The sequence below is a fragment of the Festucalex cinctus genome, chromosome 3, assembly GCF_051991245.1.
Source record: "Festucalex cinctus isolate MCC-2025b chromosome 3, RoL_Fcin_1.0, whole genome shotgun sequence".
Lineage (NCBI taxonomy): Eukaryota > Metazoa > Chordata > Actinopteri > Syngnathiformes > Syngnathidae > Festucalex > Festucalex cinctus.
Window position 1 is genome coordinate 33,210,548 of NC_135413.1, and position 21,871 is coordinate 33,232,418.

The 21,871-nt window shown below is 42.1% G+C and overlaps 1 protein-coding gene across 2 annotated transcripts; it reads right to left on the reverse strand.

The window, feature by feature from the left end:
- Positions 1-341: 341 nt before the first annotated feature.
- LOC144016558 (Golgi apparatus protein 1-like) lies at positions 342-21,126 on the reverse strand. 2 transcript variants are annotated; one of them, XM_077517834.1, is made up of 26 exons: positions 20,650-21,125; positions 16,897-16,926; positions 16,738-16,824; positions 15,910-16,125; positions 14,632-14,877; positions 13,870-13,941; positions 13,275-13,461; positions 12,983-13,197; positions 12,226-12,347; positions 12,033-12,134; positions 11,810-11,963; positions 11,119-11,157; positions 8,935-9,159; positions 8,367-8,429; positions 8,138-8,251; positions 7,937-8,025; positions 7,119-7,236; positions 6,664-6,756; positions 6,468-6,605; positions 6,257-6,380; positions 5,488-5,630; positions 5,303-5,404; positions 3,909-4,016; positions 3,580-3,700; positions 2,231-2,337; positions 342-1,838 (listed from the first exon to the last, which is right to left on the reverse strand). In XM_077517834.1, the coding sequence occupies exons 1-26, from the start codon at positions 20,986-20,988 to the stop codon at positions 1,671-1,673; spliced, it is 3,522 nt and encodes a 1,173-aa protein (XP_077373960.1). In that variant the 5' UTR covers positions 20,989-21,125; the 3' UTR covers positions 342-1,670. The 2 variants fall into 2 exon arrangements, with proteins under 2 accessions (XP_077373960.1, XP_077373958.1); XM_077517832.1 differs by lacking the exon at positions 11,119-11,157 and having other exon boundaries at positions 20,650-21,126.
- Positions 21,127-21,871: the final 745 nt, after the last annotated feature.

The following is a 21,871-nucleotide window of genomic DNA, read 5'->3' on the forward strand; positions in this document are numbered from 1 at the left end:
CAAATAAGATTTAATTTAATAAGAATTCCCTGTGGCATATCGTCGGAGACAAAAGTTCACCAGGAACTCATAAACCGCCTGTAAGTCTGTGTTTTTTCTACATACAGTATAACCTTGTGGCGTCAGTGTTGTTTCTGTAGTAAACCATTTTAGCACGCTAGCTAAATGTGTATAATAGAAATGCCACAGAGAATTCAGGTATTGCCTTTAGCCGACAGAGGGCGCGCTCCCCTGTCCTGAAAAGCTGGCAGGCGTTGTCGTGCTTTTTTTTTTTTTTCAATACCAAATCTCATTTTTCACTGTGGTTAGCATGTTTGTGAGATGAGGCAACGACGACCAAGTACAAATTTGCAGACTTTATTATCAACAAACTGCTCATGTTCGAACCTGTACACAACAAAAAGAGCAAAAAATAAAAGAGGACAGAAGCAGAAAAAATATCCTTTTTACAAAACATTTAGTTGAGCACAAAATCAAGCTGGTCGACTCGCCACTGACAAGAACCGGAAGAAAAAAAAATGACACTTTGTGCGTGACGCGCCGGCGAGTGTGACGTCACGTCGCGATGACATCATCACTCGGAGCCTCCCGTGAGGCGCGACGGCCGTGGCCGCAAGCGCCAAACTGGACGGACGCACGGCGCCATCTTGGCGGCCAGTCGCCCATCCCACATCTAAAATGCGCGTTCACAAACTCCCGTCCAATCACAGCAGAGGACGTTTGTTGGAAGGCGGGCGGCGCGCACGTAAAAGACGACGTCCCCACCTAAACCAAATAAATAAGGCTAACCAGCTAACTAGCGACTTGTTTGTTAAGACTGTGCAATGATTCCAGCGTGGCCTCCACGCTTAAATTTAAAAAAACAGAAAAAAAAAAAAAGGAAAGAAAAAACATGTTCTGTAGTGTACTTGCTCCGCCCACAGAGGGCAGCAGCACCCTGGCTGCCACAAATGATTTCACAACTTCAAAAACATTTAGGAGAAAAAGTAAGTCCATCCGCAGGTGTGACCATCCGAACGGTGACGCGCAAGTCGACATCATCCTGCCGCCATGTCGTCTTTTGGCGGCGGCGTCCTTGTTTCGGGGACTGCACGCGCGGTGCTCATCTTTTTGCCAGTGATGTCATCGAAAGGTGACAGGGCGGGGCATGATGACATCACAAAGCGGCCACTGCGGCGTTTATGGGACAGAGGCGACGTGGGGCAAAAAAAAAAAAAAGTCTTCAAGCAAAATAAAAGTCAAGTTATTATTATTAAAGAATTATTTTTTTTGGGGGGGGGGCTCGGCACCGCCCATCTGGCAGTCACATGGCGATAAATCAAACACCTCACCCGCACGCATCCAAAATGGGGGCGGAGTCATTGTAGCGTGCCGCAGATGAGCAGTTCATGTGACTTTTTTTTTTTAAGTTTCTTTTGTTTTTTTGTTTTTTTAATTTACACATTGGGCTTCCTCACGTCTTCACCTCCGACCCCACCGCCCCCCGCCCCCCACAGGAAAAATAAAAATCAAGAAAAAAAACAAAAAAAAAGGTAGTAAATCCTCCGACAGTGGGCGGGGCTAGTAGAGTGGTTGACATCCACTTTGGAGCGTGTTCCGGGAAGGTCGTTGAGAGTCGTGGGGTTCCTCCTGTGGGCGTGTCCAGAGCCCCGGTGTCCCAGGGGGCGTGTCTACCTGTCCTTCAACTCCCGGGTGACGCGTTTGGTGAAGCACCCGCACAGCAGGCCCATGAAGAAGAGCAGCGCCACGCCGCCGCCCATCACCGTCAGGATGTAGTTCTTGGACGGCGACATCAGCACCTGCGCCGCCAGGTCCGAGAAGCCCTCCGCCGGCGCCACCTGCACCACACGCAAAACTTCAGTCGGCAAACACTGCCCTCTGCTGGTTGGAGTAAGACATTGCAATCTATGAACCATCTCAAGGGAGGGAAAAAAAAAAAAAAACTTTCATTCTGTTAACATTTTTTCAACATTTGTTGTATTGATGAGTAAAAATGGATCTTTAGCAAATGCAATCTTTATCCTTTTTTATTTGCAATAATTTATACAAAGTTTTGAAGAACAATCTAGTTTCTTTCGTTTTCAGGAGAGATGCTTCAATAGAAATAATTTGTCTTGTTTTGGCTATATATAGCTCGGCCGTCCCGCCCAGTTGACGACGTCACCAAAAAGTGGAGACGCCCAAAAATGGTGACATGGCTGCGCTTTTTCCCAGCCGTTGCCATAGTTACCTTGGCGGCGTAGCTCCACATGTCGATGCGGTCCTGCAGTCTTTTTTTGCACTCGGGCTGCAGACGCACGCGTTTGTCCTGCAGCGCCTCCATCAGGCACGACATCTCTGCACACACAACAGACCAAAAAAAAAAAAAAAAAAAAAGTGTGACATCCATCAGATTAAATTGGTTCTTGTTTTGTTTTTGGTTATGGAGGTAACGATGAAAAAGATGCTGGAGTCTAGTGTTCATTTTGTCAACATAAAGTAAACCAAAATTATTTGGTCAACGCACATTTTTTACCGGACAAAAACGAGATTAAACTGGACAAAAAAAACCTTCATTACTAAACAATAAGTGGGGACGAAATCAAGTCCGCATTTTCGTTGACTAATAAAGACGAGACGAAAATGTACTTCACTTAACACATTTTCTCCCAAAACCGTATAAAAACATTTTATTTTAAATACTGCCATGGTCCCAAAAACGTATTTATACGTTTTCATGTTTGTTTGTTTTTTAAATATACTAGAGCATACAGATGGCTTCGATGCAGTTTCTGACCTGAAGAGGTCGCTTAAAGCAATGGTAGTTATTACAATAAACGGCCAGCAGGTGGTAACAGAGTATAAGAGATCAAACATGTTGCAAAAAAGCTCTTTGTATTTTCAACAGATTTATGAATAATGATGAAACTTAGCCATATTCTAATGCTAATTTCTACAAATATATTTTTTTCCCCTGATGAAAGAAGAGACTAATCTTTCTTTTGTTAGGTGTCCATGTTTTGATAGCAATAGAATCTTGTCTCTGCTAATCTGCCACTGTGACACTGTCATGTGACACACAGTGACACGCCCCCTTTTCAAATCTGCAGCTAGGTAAAAAAAAAAAAAAAAAAAAAATGGTTTAAAATAAGATTAATCAAACGGCTATAAAGTTCCAAAATTAATGTTAATTAGACTGCTATCTAATGCTAGCTAACTTACTAGCTGATAGCATGGAGCCATGTTAGCCACTCGTTGATATACTGTCATTGTGTGTCAAGTTGTTTTTTATTAAAAAATAAGTAGGTCAGGGGACGTCACTAATATTTGTCAAATTGTTCCAAATACATTTGAATCTGTGATTTACAATCATAACATTCTAATTATGTGTTTAAAAAAAAAAAAGGATTGAAGATATTTTTTGTTTTTTGGCTGCTCAAAGTCAACCAGTTTGAAGACTTGGAAGGATAATAATCATCATGCTAATAATAATACCGTGCAGGAAAACGCGTACAACAGATGATGTTGATTGAGCGTCCGTCCGACACGCCAAAGTGCTTGAAAACGAGCGTGTGCGTTGGTTGGCGTGCGTGTACTCACGGCGGCCCTTGCCAGGCGGGATGGCGGCGCATTGATGCTTGATGTCCAGCGCGCAGGCCGTGTGCAGGACCGGGTCCACAAAGATGTCCGCCTTGCTCTCCTTCAGCATGTTCAACACCTCCTGGAAGAAAGAATACATAAATACATGTTACGAGGACGGAATGCAAGATCAGAGGTTTAAAAAAAGCAAAGAAAAAAAAAAGCAAGCAAGCATCTTCCTCCCACTTGGAAAGATGGTGACAAATTTGCAGCCATGTTGATGGCTTCTTCCAAGTTTCAACTGGCGACTTAAAAAGGCGTTCAAATCAATAATCAATCAAGGAGGTGACCTTCTTGCAAGGGTCCTGTTTGATCTTCAGCAGGTTGACCTTCAGACATTCCTCCACTTGACCCGTCTGCTCCTGCGCCGCCGCCTCCTCCGGACACAGACGCGAGATCTAAAACAAACAAACGTTAGCTTAGCACGTTAGCTTAGCGTGTGAAGACGGACCACTGATCTGAATATATGACTGGATATCCGATAGGCGGCCATATTGCTCCTCCCAAGAAACGTTTCCCGCCATAGCATCCCATACATTTACAGGATGGAAATTGGAGAACACTACTTAGTAGAAACAGCATCATTTCGGTTTTAATAAATTTGTTCAACATAAACAAGAGGACTTTAGACACTTTACAACTTGCCTTCAATACATGTTAAATTATATGCTTAATAATGTCGACAGGAGGAAACTTGTATATTTTTTTTAAATTAAAGAATTATAACAAATTCAATAAAAGATGCCTCTGCCAAATCTTATATTGGGGTCTAAGGAACAGGTATATTATAGTTTTGGAATTTTTCATTTTTGTTAGTTTTGATTTTGCTTTGAGTTTTGTTTTTTTTAAATTTAATTTAGTTTTCAGGATGGGTCTGTTAGTTTTTATTACTTTTAGTTATTTAATAAATGCTTCGTTTTAGTTTAGTTTTAGCTAGTTGCAGTATTAGTTTTAGTTGTCTTTTTTTAATGTGTATTATTTGTGTGCAATATTAAAAAAAAAAAAAAAAACTATAGGACTGATTTCATCTGAAGGTGCTTTTCTATTGGCTGCTGCTCGATGACGTCATTTCTTTCATTATTCCGGTTCATATCAAAATAAATTACTTAAAAATCACATTTAAAATCATCCCCAAAGGCTTGTGGATTAAATTAATTATCAAAGACTAAAACCAAGGAAATTTTTGCTACAATTGTCGTTTTTTTTTATATTATTATATATTATATTTCTTTTATTATATACTTTAACATAAAATGTACTTTCGGTTAGTTTTCGTTTTTTTTGTTTTTGTTTTTTTTTTTAAAAGCATTTTCATTTTTAATTTATTTCATGAAAAAAAATGTTTTTTGGATTTTAGTTTTTCATTAGTTTTAGTTCACTAAAATAATCTTGTTAAGCAAATGAGCAATAAAACAAAAAGGGGATCTTCAAAGGAGCACATACTGTCCAATTGGAATTATTATTATTTTTTTTAACTTGCTAAAAAAAATTGTGACCACCGACACTATACGAACGACCTCCAAACTGTGTATATGTCTCATCTGTACAAGTATGCTGGTGAGGTGGGAGTAGCAAGATGGCCGCCCTGTGACTTCAAGGGCTTGCACGGGCGCGTACGGCCGATCGGCTTATCCAGTCGTATTATTCAGACGGGTGAGGACGGACGGACGGCCGCTTGTGAAACCTCCTGAGTGCAATGCAGCTGCAGCTGCGGGTCCAGTCGGTAGTCCAGCGCCGACTCCTGCAGGATCACGCGGATCTGGTCCTCGCAGTCCGACGACAGACGCTGACAACAACAACAACAAAAATGAAAAGAATGGATTAAAAAAAAAAAAAAGCAAAATGAAGCGAGAGCAGTTTGGTGCTGACCTGGTCGGCGTATTTGAGCTTGAGGCAGGCGATGACTCGTCCCTCCAGCTCGCCGTCGCCCGTGGCCGAGTTCAAGACGTCCCGGCAGAACTTGGGAATGTCGGCTTTGCACGCCTTCCGCAGGACCGGGTTCAGGCGGAAGTCTGGACCCAACACGTGCACAAATTGGACGAGTCAAGTGACGCGCACGCGTGTCATCCTCAAGTTCCACGGGCACCATTGATGTGGATTTTGGAGAGCAATTTATATTTATATTTTTATTATATGATGAATTATTTTTTATTTATGTATTATTTATTTTTTATTGTTATTTTATTTGTATTTATTTATTTATATTATTATTATTACTATATTATAAATAGTTTTTTTTTCCGTAGATTATTGTGGATTTATGACCTGAGCAATATATTGATCAGCGCGGTATCGTCATATCGTGAGATATATATATCGTTATTGTGAGCCTTGTATCGCATATCGTAAGGTACGCAGAGGTTCTCACCCCTAATAAAAGCAATTAAGTGCCTCAAGTGTTATTCAAGATCGTTTATATGCATTGCTGCAATGTGCACTTTTTTTTTTTTTACAATATTGTGACTTTTGTTGTATCTCCAACCTCCCCACAACATGGTGATAATATCGTATCGTGATGTTTGGATATCGTTACATCCCTAGTTTGTATTAACTCCACTAAATTTAAAAAAAAAAAAAAAGTGTAGGCAAGCGTAGCACCGAAAGGAAGCGGTTGTCGTTGCTATGGTAACCGTCGTACCGGTGTTTTGCGTGATCTGCCGCTTGGTGATCATCTGCTTGCACTTGGGGTCCATCAGCTCGCTGTTCTTGTTCTGCTTCAGACACTGAAGGACGTTCTTGCCTTCCGACTCGGCGCAGAAGCGCTGCGGGACGCGTACGCGCAGCAAACGTCACAAAACTCAACAAAGGCCAACAAAACGGCGAGCGACGTTAACGACGGCCCAACGCACCCTGATCATGTGCTTGCAGACCTTCATCAGCTGATAATCCAGCTCGGGGTCGGCCATCTCCACTTCCTGCAGCTTGAAGATCTTCTGGCGGCAGCGCTGGGTCAGCTGACGCTTGTTCTCCTTCAGGCACTCCATCACCTGCGCGCGACACGTCACGTGACACGTCACGCGTCGGATGTCACGCGACGTCTCTTACCTGCGCGTTTCCGAAGGCCACGTTCTGGCACAGGCGGCCGATGTCCTGCTTGCACGACTCATACACGTCCGGCTCCAGGCGGATGTCCTCCGACTGTCGACAGAAACGCGGGAAGTCGTCACGCGTCACGTCATGTCATCGGGCGCCCTCTTGTGGCCGTTTTACCAGCCAGCAGGAATTGTTTGCGTCATTCAAGTGTCATCAAATTTGAAGGGGAAATCAAAATGGAGATGTCGCGTTTGGGCTGCTCCATTAGGAAGAAAATATTCATCACGATTCATTTTTGGACCAAACAAGATGTATTAAATTAGTTATTATAAGACAAAAAAATGTGCAAATACAACTCAAAATTAAAACGTTTAAATATAAAGCCAAATACGTTCAACTTTTTTTTTTTGAAACACTATATGATGCAAGTTCCCTTTGGACAAAAGACGATGGATGAATTTGCGTACCATCTCCACCTCCTCCACGCGCAGCTGCTTGCGACACTTGACGGTGACGCGTTGCTCTTTGCCCTCCTGCAGGGTGTCGTTCCTCACCGTGGTGCTCAGACACATCACCACGTCCACCCTGGGGGACAACAAAAAAAAAAAAAAAATAGCACAACATCAGACCACGAGTCCAACTCACACCCGCAAATTGTTGCGAGTCGTGAACTGCATGTGACCCGCCGCCTTCTACAACAAACCGTTTCTTGCATGAATGAAGCAATTGTTTCCCCCCCCTAAAAAATTTTTTTTTTTTAGAGGGCGGGGCAATATGGCGAGAAAAAAAGTGGAAAAAGTTTCAAGAAAAAAAAACAACTCATAAATTTGTGAGTTTATAAAGTGGCAGATTTGCGAGGAAAAAAAAAAAGTCAGAAACTTATGAAAAATACATGTAACGTAGCTATGGTCTAATCATTTGTTAGTGATTAATGGGACGGTTTCTAAAATGAAAAGTTAGGACGGAGACGGATTCATTCTTCATTTCGAGCAGTGAGAGCGACAACACTTCCTGATTCTCCTATCAGCTGACTCACACGAACCAATCAGAAGCGACCATACTTAAATAAAATAATAATAAATGTATATGTGGCCCTAATATGCCGTCGTAGAATGCAGACGAAAAAAAGGACATAAGTGTTTTTCACAACTATTTTTCACCACTTGTAAAAATTTAAATAATAATGCAGATGATTCAAGATTGGCAAATTACTAACAATTCTTCTCAATATGCGTGCGTGTGTGCGTGTTTGAACTTTTCGGTGATCAAGTGGGCGGGGTCTTACTTCTTCTTGATGTTGGGACAAAGTTTGAGGACGTCCTCCTTGCAGGCCGTCTTGAATTTGTAGGAAAAGCGGAAATCTTTCACTTGGATCTGCGAGTGTCGCAAACAAAAACAAAACGGGAAAAAAAGCAAATGTTTTTGTGCTTGTTGGTGACATATGAACCAAAAAAAAAATAATGATAATAATGATCGTCGGTCTCACCAGCTGGAAGTGCGTGACCCCCACCGAGCACTTGTCATTCATCTCCTTCTGGTGCTTGTTGCGCGCCAAACACTCCATCAGGTCTCCCGAGTCGATCTGGTTGTCGGCCACCTCCTGCCCAAAAAAAGCCGACGCCCCCTCCGTCAACCGCTGGCTGACATCATCATCATCATCATCATCATCATCATCATCATGTTTGGTGGGCGGCGGCCAGAGGCCGGACACTTACGTGACAGTGAGCCTGGATGACGGGCTCGCAGGCTCGCATCAGCAGCGCCTCGATCTGGATGTCCTGACAACGCCACATCGGTGGTCATCACAAAAACAGACAGCAGGTGGCGGCAGAGTAGAAGAGATCAAAGCGAGCTGATTTGTCGCACAATTTTAAATAGATTTGTGAATAATGATGACATTTAGCTATATTCTAAACCTAATTGCTGCAAAACAGAAACAGATAGAAATGTCCTTTTTTTGAACTTATGAAAGAAGAGACTTGAATCTTTTGGTAGGTTCCAATATGAACTCATTTGCTCCCAAAAACGTATAAATACGTTCTATTTTAAATGTTTTTAGTGTCCCAAAGACGTGCTTCTATGTTTTTTTTATGCTACAGCATACAGAAGGCTTTGATGCAGCCTCTCAATTGGAGACAATGGGTGACAAAAATGGTAGTAATGAGAAAAACGGCCAGCAGCTGGCAGCAGAGTATAAGAGATCAGCCAGGGCCATTTTAAAACAAGCTGATTTCCGCACGATTCAAAACCGATTTGTGAATAATGCTGAAACTTGCGGCCTACCTCGGACTCCAGCTCGGTCAGGTTCCCCACCACGGTGCGGCAGTCCGGGACCAGGTCCTCCAGGTGGTCCTGAAGGCACTCCAGCTCCTGCCCCGTATCCGTCTTCTCGCTGCACCACTTGCCCAGGTCGGTCATGCAGCGCTTCTGCAGCTCGGGGTCCAGCTTCACGTCCAGCGCCCTCTGGTGGAGGATCCTCTGCACCTCCACTTTGCAGTCCCGCGACAGCTGCGGCAAGACCAGATCCACATGAGCAATCGCAATGAGCAGAAAGCCCGCCCCCCGTTTCCTAAGCCGCATGATTGGACGGGACACAAATACCAATGCCTTGACTTGACTTGGGAGTTTTGGCCCCTGATTTTATTAGTCTTGCGATGTGAGCAAAAATTGGAGCTCACGAGCGCACTTTGGACCTAAATCACTTCACAACAACGAACCAACACCAATTTGAATTGTTGTCAATGCAGGAGGGGTTAAACAAGTTATTTTGAAATTAAAATATTTGTTATATATAATCATTTATATTTATGTATATATCTACTATTTCCAATATTACATTAATAAAGTTTTTAAATGACTAAACAAAGGTTGCTTCTGGCTGAATAATTTTCATTCATTTTAAAACGGGAAAGATGCCTGATTTGAGATACAAGCGCCTTAAGATACGAGTCAGTTTGTATCAAGGTAGCACTGTAAACAACATGTTTTGTAATCATGTTTTTTTTGTTGTTGTTTTTTTTAAGGCCAATACCGATTATTCGTAGTCAAAGAGACGATATTTCAAGCTGATATTTATTTGCAGTAAATTATTCACCGCTCAGTGTCATACCAGCTTTATTGGCCTTCATTCGTCAAAATGGCAAATATCGACACGGATAATCGGGCCAGCCGATAAAGGGTCGATATTTTTTTGTATATATAGACAGAAAATATTATTTGTACACCGATTCACTTCTTCCTAATTTGCAGATTTTGATGTATTCATTTCTCATCTAAAGCGTAATTACAGCACGTACTGTAGAATCCGATCGAGAAGCTGGATTTGGAAGTCGGGTTGGTCCGTTCATGTCCATAATATAATTGTCGTTTTCTATTTGGCCGATTGGACGGTTTGTCAAACTGAAAATTTGCTCCGTTTGATTTCACGTCACATTTAAAGCTCGCTCGTAACTCAAAAAAAGCTGACCACTTGAAAAACTGCTAAGTCGGGCCGCTCGTAAGTCAAGGTGAGCACGTGAGTTTGATTGATGACATCATCATTGTGAGCGTTGAGAAGCTCGCCACCGTAATTCCGAGTCACCGATTGATCTCCCCGAGCGTCAACGTCAATTTCAATTCAAGCCACAAACAATTTGTAAAGAAATGGAAAAAGCATCTTTGCCAATCACGAGCCTGAAGATTGGAATCCAAAATCACATTTTCATTCAACGTAATTAACAATTACAAGAAAAATTGAAATGCTGAAAAAAAACAACGTCACTTTTGGGAAATGTTGACACAATTGCCACTTCAAAATTTGAGTTTGCAAATAGCAAAAAAAAAAAAAGAGAAACTTAAAAACCTGCAGTGTTCCCCCAATATATTGCAGTTCGTTTTATCAATCCTCAGAATGCAAACTTTTTTTCTTTTTTTTTTTTAAAGTCATGTGCCTTCGCGTGTAGTACCACTTTGTGCCATGTGGGGCAGTACTGCGCTCCACTGGGAGAAGACACGCCTCTTAGCAACATTTGAAACTTTTGCATCTGAGCCAAAACATTTCCAAATCACATTTGATCTCTTTCACGAGTTTTGACTGAATAATATTCACAACTTTTTTATTGAGCGTCTTGACACAAGGCTGTATGTTCCTTTAATGAGCCAAATAAAATAATGTCATTTGGAGAACATTTGTGCGGTTTGCAAAAGTCAAAATGCAAACGAGCAAGCAACAATGTTGCTATAAAACAAAAATATCACAGGCCATTGAATTCATGGAGGCCCCGCCTCTTGTCGTCGTCATGTGATCTGAGCGCTGTCACTCAAACGTTACTCAATTCGTACACGAGCCGTTCAACTGAACATTTGAAAACAGGACGCGCTCAATGTTGCGTTTTGTGGATGTGGAACGTAAAGCGCAATAAACCGGGGTTTCACTGCATCATCATCATCATCATCATCATCATCGGCAGTTGAGCAGGAAGTACTCACGATGGCGTTTTCTTCTTCTTCCCTCAGACGGACAGGACGCTACGGGAACACGTGGCCGTCAATAAGCGTACGCGACACGGTTGCTAGGTTACGGCGTCTAGGCCCCGCCCATATTTCAAAGAAGAAAATTCCAGAGCAAATAAAAAAAATATATATATTTATATTGATTTTAATTTTTAAGTAAATGTCTTGTAAACAGGAATATTGTGTATTGGATTATACTTTTCTTTATGTCTATGATTTGTTTATACTTCCTACTCCTTTTGGAACATGTTTCATGTAGAAGCTGGTATTTTATTATTACCAGTTGTATTGATTACTTCTGTTATGATTTTTTTTTGCAAGTTCCAGTAATTTCTTATGAATGTTTAAAATTGTTTTGTTTTGAAAAAAAAAAAAAAAACATCAATTTTACAACGCTTCAGTGTTTACCTTTGTGATAGAAGGAAAAAAAAAAGGCCATTTGTTTGTTGAGTGTCATTATCTTTGTCTTAGCTTGTGATGCGTTCAAATAAAATTTAAGCTTGCGATACGATAAAATAAAATCAATAAATCTTAGCCTGTAATGCGTTTAAAACAAAAAAATAAATAAATTAGCCTGTGATGCGTTATAAATCTAAAATATTACCGGTAGCTTGTAATGCATAAAAAAAAAATTCCCGCCCACTCGCCAGCCCCGCCTCTCACTCACCCTGCGTCCCTGCTCGACCGAGCGGTAGGCGTGTCGATACAAGCAGGAGAAGATGGCGCCGGGCGGCATCATCTCGTTGGTCTCGTTCCAGCCCTGCGTGTGGCAGAGGCGCGCCGCGTCGCCCTGGCACTTCCGGTACAGGATGGGGTCCAGCCTGCGAGGGGCGGGGCGGCGCTCAGCGGCGGTTGCAAAAACCGAGCTTCTGCGTGGGGGCGGGGCTTACTTCCAGTCTCGGGCGATGAAGTACTGCAGCTCCAGCAGGCGCCGCTCGCAGTCCTCCACCATCTTGTCCGTGTACAGGTGCTCCATCAGGCACGACAGGATCCTGCGGGTACCGCAGCCGGCGACAAGAAAAGGTTAAAGGCGAGCGGCGCCGTTTTGGTTGGAGCAAACAAACAAATCAAATCAAATCTGACATGGGGTCGCCACTGCGGATGTGCTTGCACGCCGTCTGGATGACCGACTCGCAGGCCTCGTTGAGTGCGCGGTCGATGCGGTAGTCGGCGCCCGGGTCCGCCTCCTGGATCAGCGTCTGCAGCTGAGGGACGCAAAAACAAAACAAAACATTCCATCAAACTCAATCATGGGAGAGTCCAAGTCTAAAACTTACACAAGTGTATTGCATTCACTTGAGGAAAAAACAAAAACAGTATTTTTTTTTCTGTTTTTCTGTTGTTGTTTTTTGTCATAAAATAAATATTCCAAAAAAAAACAGAAAAAAAATCCAAAAAACAGAAAAAAATATTATTCCAAAAAACAGAGCACCAAACTTCTGTTTTTCAGAGTACTTTTTTTTTTTTTTTTTACCTCAGAAGTCCAAGTGACTTTTAAGTGATAATTTTTTTTTTTTCCCCCCCGTTTTTCTGAATACATTTTTTTCTCCTGTTTTTCTGAGTAATTTTTCCTCCTGCTTATCTGAATATTTTTTTCCCGTTTTTGTGAATATTGTTTTTCTGTTATAAAAAAAATCAGTAAACCCCAAAAAAAAATACTCCAAAAAAAAAAAAAACAAAGCTCCCCAAATTTTTTTTATTTTTTTTTCAAGTGAATGCAATACGCTTCCATAAAAACTAACTAAAGTAAAGCGAAGCCTCTATGAAATAGCTGAAAATAATAAAAAAGTAAGCGAATTCAATTTAAAAACCAAGCTGAAAAAGTGTCATAATAACTGACGGCGCGCTGGCAGTCGGGGTCGACGGCGTCGCCGCCGGCGCGTCCGACCCGCATGAGGCAGTGCAGCGTGCGTCCTTTGCGGTGCAGGCCCGAGCAGTGTCCCTCGATCTCGGCGCGGCAGTGCAGCACGATCTCGGGGCTGAGCGAGAAGTCCTCCATCAGCATGCGCCGGTAGTCCATCATCTCGCCCTGGCACTCGCCGCTCACCGCGCGGCCTGGACGCCGCAAAAAACAAAAGAAAACATCAGACGGGTGCCGAAGCGGCGGCGGGTGGGCGGGGCCTCCGGCTCACCTCGATGCACGGCCGACTCCAGGCAGAGCAGCAGGTAGGAGAGTCGCGCCTCGCGCGCGCGGGGCATGCCGGTGTCCACGCTGCAGCGGTACTTGCGCAGGTCCGACTTGCAGGCTTTGGCCAGCGAGTAGCTCACCTTGTAGTCCTGCGCGATCAGCTTCTGCCTGGTGGTCAGCGCCTCGCGACACTTCAAGGAACACGCGCGCGTTAAGCCAACTTCAGCAAAATGACATTTGTTGAGGAATTGCTGGGATCCTCACGATACGATATGTGATACAAGGCTGACCAGATCACAATATAAATCCATCATCATCTACGATAAAAATACTCAAGACTATTGGAACACAAAGTATCACAATTTATCGCGATATATCGTCACAAAGGACGAGGAAATCACGCAGGAGGATTTGTGAAAATTTCATGTGGAAAATGTGCAAAGAGGAAAGACATTTTTGTGGAAGAAGGAAATCATGCATATTTAACAAAATGTGAATATTAAAAATGCGTCAAAATAATTCCTAATGTGATTTGACAGAATTTTGAACTGGGAAAGATTTTTGTGGAACGTCCGATTGTCCAAGTTGCATTTATTCACCCTCTCCGACATGGCCTCCTCAAACTTGTGGTTGAAGAGACACTTGTAGACGCGACCCTCGCCCGCCAGCGTCTGCACAAACACGCACGAGAGGCACAGATTCACAATTGCTCATCATCATCATCATCATTAGCAGCGACAATATTTGCCATTTTGTAGCGCGTCAATTTGTTTATTTTGGGGCTGCATCTGAGCCAAAAATGCTTTGAAGCCATAACAAAGATACGTCAAAGATTCACATTTGAGATTTTTGGGAAAACTTTATTAACCTTAGAAATTTGATTCACAAATGAATGAAAAACTATTTTAAAAATAATTACATAAATACAGTACAGATAGGTCTGATGAACATTTTGAGTGGTTGAAATTGAAAAAAATATTCCTAAATGACTTCGTTATGACACTTCAAAGGAAAAGCCATATTTTGGACAAAATCACACGAATGCAGACAAAATTGCAAAATTTGCAATCAGGGGATAATAATACTTGAGTATTTGTTTTTTCATTTCAAATGGTCCAAATCGTTTGATTTCAGCATATCAACAATAATTGTTGACCGATTTCTGTAATCCTTGACAAAAGAAAACGGATTATCTTCTGTGTTGAATCAAAATCAGACAATTTCATAAAGCTGATCAATCAATGGAAACAATCGATAGATTCTAAAAATATTTGATGGTGACAGCACTAACTGGATGTGACTTGGTGTTTGTGAACACGGAAGTGGCCCAAAACGCGCGACCGACCGTCTGGCGAACTCACGCTCTCGCAGAAGCGCTCGCGGTCGTCCCGGCAGGCGAAGTAGAGATGTCGGTCCAGGTGGAAGTCGTCCGAGGAGAGCTCGGCCACGCGCATGATGGCCTTCTTGCACTCGCCCTTGATGGCGTGCGCCCCGCCCGCCCGCCGCTCCTTCTCCTTCTCCTTGTCCTCGTCCTCGTCCTCGTCCTCGTCCTCCCGCACCAGGCCCTTCTCCAGGCACGCGATCACCTCGCCCTGCGAGTGCACGTCCTAACGCAAAAACGCAAACGCACAAACACGTCAGCGACAGGAAAGCGCTCCACACAATCGACATCATGGAAAAAAATCAATCATGAGTCTTGATCATCGATTCATCGTTGATGTTTAGGGATGGTACCTTTCACATTTCAAACGCGACTCTTCCAATATTCGCGACTTTCAAATTTCGCTATTTTGGCCACAACATTTTGCTATTGGAAATATGATCAGTACATCCAAAGAATGTCTATATACCTTAAAGAAGGTGTGGTCGTGTACATTCCACCATGTTTTGGTTCGGGTTCGTGCGCCCGCCGACACCTCCCCTCAGGCGTGCACTGCTTGCAGGGAACCGGGGACATAGCCAGCGTGTACCCGGCACGCAGGCTGCCATACTTGACAAACTGCATTTCTTTGGCTTGCTGACGTTCAAATCTCGCTTGCTTCCAAAACCCAAAAATGGATTCATTATTATTATTATTATTATTATTATTATTATTAACTTTTTGTTGGGAAAAAAAAATCATTGAAAAGGACCTTGAAAAAAAATTACACATTGCAATTGTATTTTTGTTTTTTTTTCATTAACATTCACAAAAAGAACTTATTGCAACATGAGCCTTGCTGCTCTCTTATACTCTGCTGCCACCTGCTGGTCGTAGCATTGCTTTAAGCCACCTCTTCATATAAGAAGCTACATCAAAGCCTTCTGTATGCTCTTACATAAAAAAAAAAAAAAAAAAGTATAAATCCGTTTTAGGGAATGAAGGACAAAGTATTAAAAAACGTATTTACACGTTTTTGGGTTTGAATGAGTTAAAGGCATTTAAACAGTAGTTTTTATTAAAAACTTTTTTTTTCCTGCAAATGAATATCAGTTATCGGCCTCCTTGGCTACCGATAATCGGTAGAAAGCATATCTCTACTTTCCCAAATTGTGCTTCCAGCCCCAAATGAAGGTGATGGCGCAAAGATTTTCTGGCAAGAAAGCGCTCCATCGTGTGAAAAAAAAAAAAAAAAAAAAGTGTGTAAATCCGCGCGTACCTTGTCTCCGGAGTTGATGGTGCCGCAGTGCAGCGCGTTGATGTCGTCGCGGCACTTGTCCACGAATCCGCAGATGAGGCGGTAGTCGCTGAAGACGATGCTGGTCATCTTGGTGACGTACTGCTTGCACTGGTACTCGCTGACGTTGGCGCGGTGTTCCACCAGGCACGACACCAGGTAGCCTTTGCCCAGCTCCTCCGCCGCGCACTCTTTAATCTGCCGGCACACGAGCGCCTCGTCGTCACGCCGGCCGCCAACTCGCAAGTTCAAGTCGTACTTGGTTTCGTTCAAATCTACTTATTTGTTCATAACAATTATTTGATTCAATTGTCCCAATAAATTACTAGTTGAAATATTAGCACAGGAAAAATATTAAACATACATATTTGAATAAAATTCATGAAGACGTTGTTAAATGAAGAGTATTTCATTTCAAATAGAATAACTTCTTTTATGAGTCAAATTAAACCGTTATCCTTTTGTTTTCTTGTCATTTTTATATTACTAAACAATGGTTCTTTTTTTTGGTTAATTGTCAATACAATAAATATGTCACTAAAATGAGACATGTTTATATTTCTTTAATCATTGACTTATCACATTAATAACTGGCTATATATATATATATTTTTTTTTTTTATTTATTATTATTTACAACTACTGTTGACAACAGTTTGTCCAACATATTTTGCCGACGGCATGTTAGTTAATGCATGACTTTTTTTTTTTTTTTCCACCCCTTAGAACGCGGAGCGTTCTGCACGCGTCCTTTTCATTTTTGCTTTTCCAGAACGAGCAGCGGTCCGCGTTGACGTCGAGTGTACCGACCTCGGAGATGGTGGACCTGCACACCTCCACGGCCACCGATTCAAACTTGGCGTCGGTGGTCAGGTTCAGCTTGTAGTTCCACAGTAGCTACAGCAAAATAAATAAATCATTTGAAAAGGAAGCTGGTGGCCGCAAGCCGTTTGATCCACGTGCACTCACGTGGCTGCACTCGGCTGCGATGTCCGTCTCCTGAAAGTTGACAAAGATACAAAGAGTGAGCCAAACACTTTCCAGAAGCTTCTTGATGCCGTTGGAATTGTGTTGAAACACAATTAAGTGCATCATTCTGTCAGGCAATTTCAGAAGCGCTGACTGATCATCTTTGTAGTTTTTCCAAAATAAAACATTTGATCACATCCACTTTGATTGTGGAAACAAAACCAAGATCTCAATTTTTCTGAGAGACCAAAGCAGAATTGGAACTGAAATCGTGATCAATTCACACGTCACTCAAGTGTTTGAATCAACGCGTGGAAATTTGGGTTGGGAACTTGTGACCACCTCACGATACGATAAGCGATACATACGATAACGATGATCTCACCACATGATGGTGCCACGATTATTGATATATTGCTCAGGAAATAAATCCACAAATAAACTAATCATACAATGATAAGATTATTTGTTTTTAAATAATATAAATAATAATAAAACAATAAATTAAAAAAAATACAAAAAATCATAATATAATAGAAATAATACAAAAAAAATAAAACATAAAAAATCATTTGAAATATAATAATAGAAATACAAAAAAATATACTAGTTTATGTTTTTAAAAAGACATTTTCCAAAATGAAAGATGTGTGGACTTATGATTTAATATTCCAACTGAAATTTTCCTTTTACTTAAGGTCACTTAAATGCAACTTTGGAATCCCAACAACGAATGTTAGCTTACTTGCTATTTGGTTTGGAATTTGCAAAGGGCACAAAAGGCCAAGACGACTTACGTTGACGCATTCTTTCAATGAGGCGTGCGCACCTTTTAAAAAACAAAACAAAAAAAACAAAAAAACATTCACGACTTTGTCACGACGACGTCAAGTCGCAAGCTCGCCAACATGATTAACAACAATGCGACACAATCGCAAACGGATCTCGTGCAAAGGCATGCCAGTGAGAGAGAAAAATAATACAAAAAAAAGATGACATGATAGAAGGTCTTGGAGGCAAAAGTTAGCAAAAAGAAAAACCGGTGGGACGACCTGACAACGTTGGACACGCTGCTCACGCGGACATTCGACACCGCTTCTTTTCACACCCATACCAGTATGAGGATTTCACTCCTTCAGGAAGTACCAAAACTTGCAGTACTTTTGATATATAACATCTAATTTTCATTCAACAAATAATTGTCAACAACAAAACTTCATTCTGGGTGGGAAGCTTCACCTCCTTCAAAGTTTGTCAAATAAATCGTTTGCTGTCACAAAGTGTGTCATTTTGTGGCGTCTATTTGCATGATGAAATCGTTTTAGGCGAATGTGAGCAGACGACGCCTCGTCGTCTCCACCCAACTCTTCATCTTCTTCATCTTCCTCTTCCTCTTCCTCCCACTGGACTCCACGTACACCAAACCACAACGCACACGCACTAAAAACGTTGTGTGTCTAAAAGCGGCGAGACGCCGCCACGCCCGCCCGACCGCCCACTGCCAAAAAAAAATAAAAATAAAAAATATGAATAAAAAGATCCCAATTACATTTTAGATTATCAGAATATTATTGTTTTTATTTTATGGTTTTAAATTGCCAGCAAGGTTATTTTAGTGAACTAAAACTAACAAAAAAAACAAAAAAACAAAGAAAAATTCAAAAAAATAATTTTGTTCCTTCTTCCGATTTGGCCATCCATTTTCCGGTGTTGCAAACAAACAAACAAAGAAACAAATGTCTGCTTGAAAAGCACAAAGTGATGTTGGTTGTCTGTCTGCTAGTTCGCTCCACGTTGAACGTGGCGTGCAAGCGTCAACATTTGGACTCTCAAAAAAGAAAAAAAAAAGAAAAAAAAAAGTCAACAATTGGACTCATTGCCAGTTGTGCTCACTCGGGTGCCTTTTCTGCGTGATATTTGTCCAGGCAGTATATGTTGGTCTGGGCTGTGTATTGTGTGTCCCGTTTGTCTAGTCTTGGACCTTGATCTGTACATAAATGCTTGACAGAATCATTTTTCTGATGATGGTAATCCGGCGAGCACGCACAAAATGCCCACAAACAAGGTCGATGCGCCGTCGCCCCGACAACGCGCAAATGTTCATTTTGCAGCATGCAAACGATGACAAGATTGTCAAGACGCGTTTGATAAGACGTAAGACAAACACAAATTCATCATTTTTTGGGCCTTTTGAAAAGAATCCTAATCGCCAGAGTTTTGTGGATTAAACCCCACGAGATCGTTCACTTTCTGATGAGACAGGAAATGCTGTTGAGGATGAAGTGCAACCTAACGCACATCGTTCCCGAGACGATGTCACGTGACCGCGTGCCAACATTTACGACAATAACGGATTCCGTTCAGAAGCACCTGAACGGAATTTGGCTCGTCTGGCAAAATCTTCCGTTTCCAACGTCAGCAAAAAGACAAGTAGCGATCATTGACAAAAGCATACGAACGCGTTCTTCAATCAAGCGCAAATAACAAACAGGAGAAGATTTTGGACTAACATTCGGGTATGTGCAGCCAAGTCACAAATATTTTGCTCAATTTGTCATCGTCACTTCGCGCACTTTGACGATTCCAACATTTGAAAAGTTCCACATTTTGCATGACTGCAACAACTTTTTGCATATTGGAAAGAGAGTCGAAGTTGAGCCTTTTCGATTCCATTGAGTCAATGTGAACGTCTTCATAGATGCTCCAAAAAGAGCAACATCAGAACACTGCGATTAATCGGCAACAAAAGCTACACTTTAAATCGAGAATGATTAGCAACCAAGTTCGCAATATTTCAAATTGTATGGAAATTATTTAAGCATTTGCATCATTAAGCAACATGAAGTTTCTGTAGTGTGCTCTTGTGGAGAGAAAGTCATGAATGGACTTTTTTTTTTTTTTATTGTATGGAATTTATTTCATATTTAAGCATTTGTTTTTTAAATTGTATGGAATTTAAGAATTTGCATCATAAAGCAACAAGAAATTCCTGTAGTGTACGCATGTGGAGAGAAAATCATGAACGGACAATTTTTTTGATTTTTTTTTCCAATTGTATGGAATTTAACATTTGCATAATTAAAAACAACATTAAGTTTCTGGAGTGTGCACATGTGGAGAGAAAGTCATGATTGGACATAAACTCCAAAATATTGTAATATTTGCAGTGGGAATTAATATTGACAGCAATTTTCTGACTGTTCTGATGTTTTCAGACGTTTAAGTGGACATGAGTATGCAGAGATGTGCACATGATGAATGTTGGTGATGATTGATCACAGTTTTCTGACATATATATATTTTTTTTTTACTTTCCCGTTGAATTGTTTCCCAAACTATCCAGAGTTGAGCGAACTCCAGTGCGAGCTCACTACTTTTTCCCACGTCGCTGCCCTGTCACGAGATGGCCCAAAAACCGACAAAATGATCGCGTACCGGACGGTGTTATGCGATCGATTCGGTGTCTGGTTCGTCAACCAGGAAGAGGCGTCGACAACACGGCGAGGAAAGTCATTTTAGTGAAAAGGGAATGACGCCGAACGGAACCGCGGAGCGCGGACGCCCGGTTGGACGCTTTGAACAAAGTTGTCCGCTCGATATTATTCGCGCAAAAGCGCCGAAGAGTTTGGAATGGTCCAAATAGCCACCGGGCTTCTTCTGTGTACGTGGGCTAGCAGGTGGCTAACAGAAGCAAGCTAATCTTTTAGCTCCATCGCGTCCCCCCAAAAAACGAGCAGCAAGTTAGCAACCGACCTCCTTCTTGTCCTGGAGACACTCGAGCACCGCCAGGTTGTTGTTCCACGTCTCCTTGGCGCACAGGCGCGTCAGGTCGTCCCTGCACACCGCCTCCTCGGACAACTTCCAGACGGCGGGTCGCTTCCGAGGCGCCGAGGCCCCGCCGCCGCCGCCGCCGCCGCCAAACAGGTTCCTGTCGGCGGCGGCTCCGGCGTTGGCCGCGCCGGGCAGGTTCTGGAGGTTGGCGGCGAGGGGCCACGCTTTGGCCGGCCCGTTGGCGTCCGCTCGACACGGCCGGAAAAGCGACGAGACGCACAAGAAAAGCAGGAGGCGAGGAACACGTATGCAGTCCGCCATCTTCAGACCGCTGATGCTGCGTTCAGGGACGCTGGGGAATGTTGGCACCGGCCTGGCCTGTGAGTGGGAAGAACCATGGACGAACTCTTCCGCCGGGAAGCCTGACTGACTGACTGACTGACTGACTGACTGACTGTGGGCGCCTCATGAATAATTAATGAGCGCGTGTGGGTTCACGGCGGAGGGTCACCCAATCGCGATGGAAATCGTGTCTGCGCATGCGTCCTGAAGAGGAAGGAAGTGTGCCGTCGTCGTCTCACCTGAGGACTGACTTCCAAGCATGTTCTTTTTTATTTTGTAAAAGAGTGGTCAACATGAAGTTTTTGTGCTGAATTTGCCAATTATATTAGCAAAGTTGTACATACTTAAATGTGAATTTGGAACTTACAAACTATTTTTTTTTTCAACCATTATTTTATAAAGCCTTTTGAAATATATTTGCATTCAGTCAATGCCTGCCAGAATAAAAAACGACAGAGGACTTTGAATGCATGTGCTAGATTTAAGTAATATGGATTAAAAAAAAAAAAAAAAAAAAAAGTTACATTTTCATTCATATATTTTTGTTTTGTGAGCGTTTTGTGGCATTCTCTTTGTTTTTTGGGGGGGGGGGGGCGTGATTTATGGTTGCAATGTTTTGGTCACTGTGATGATGTCAGATTGCAACAGTTGTTCAATAAAGATTTTTTTTTTTTAAAGGTCTGACTCATTCAAACCCCAAACCACTTTGTCCGTCATTTCCAAAAACGTATTTATACGTTTGTTTTGTGTGTTTTTTTTTAACTGCAAGAGCATACAGAATGCTTTGATGCAGCTCTGACATGAAGATGTGGTTACTTCTTTCAGTCCCTTTTCAAATTGAAATTGAATTGAACTAAAAGAG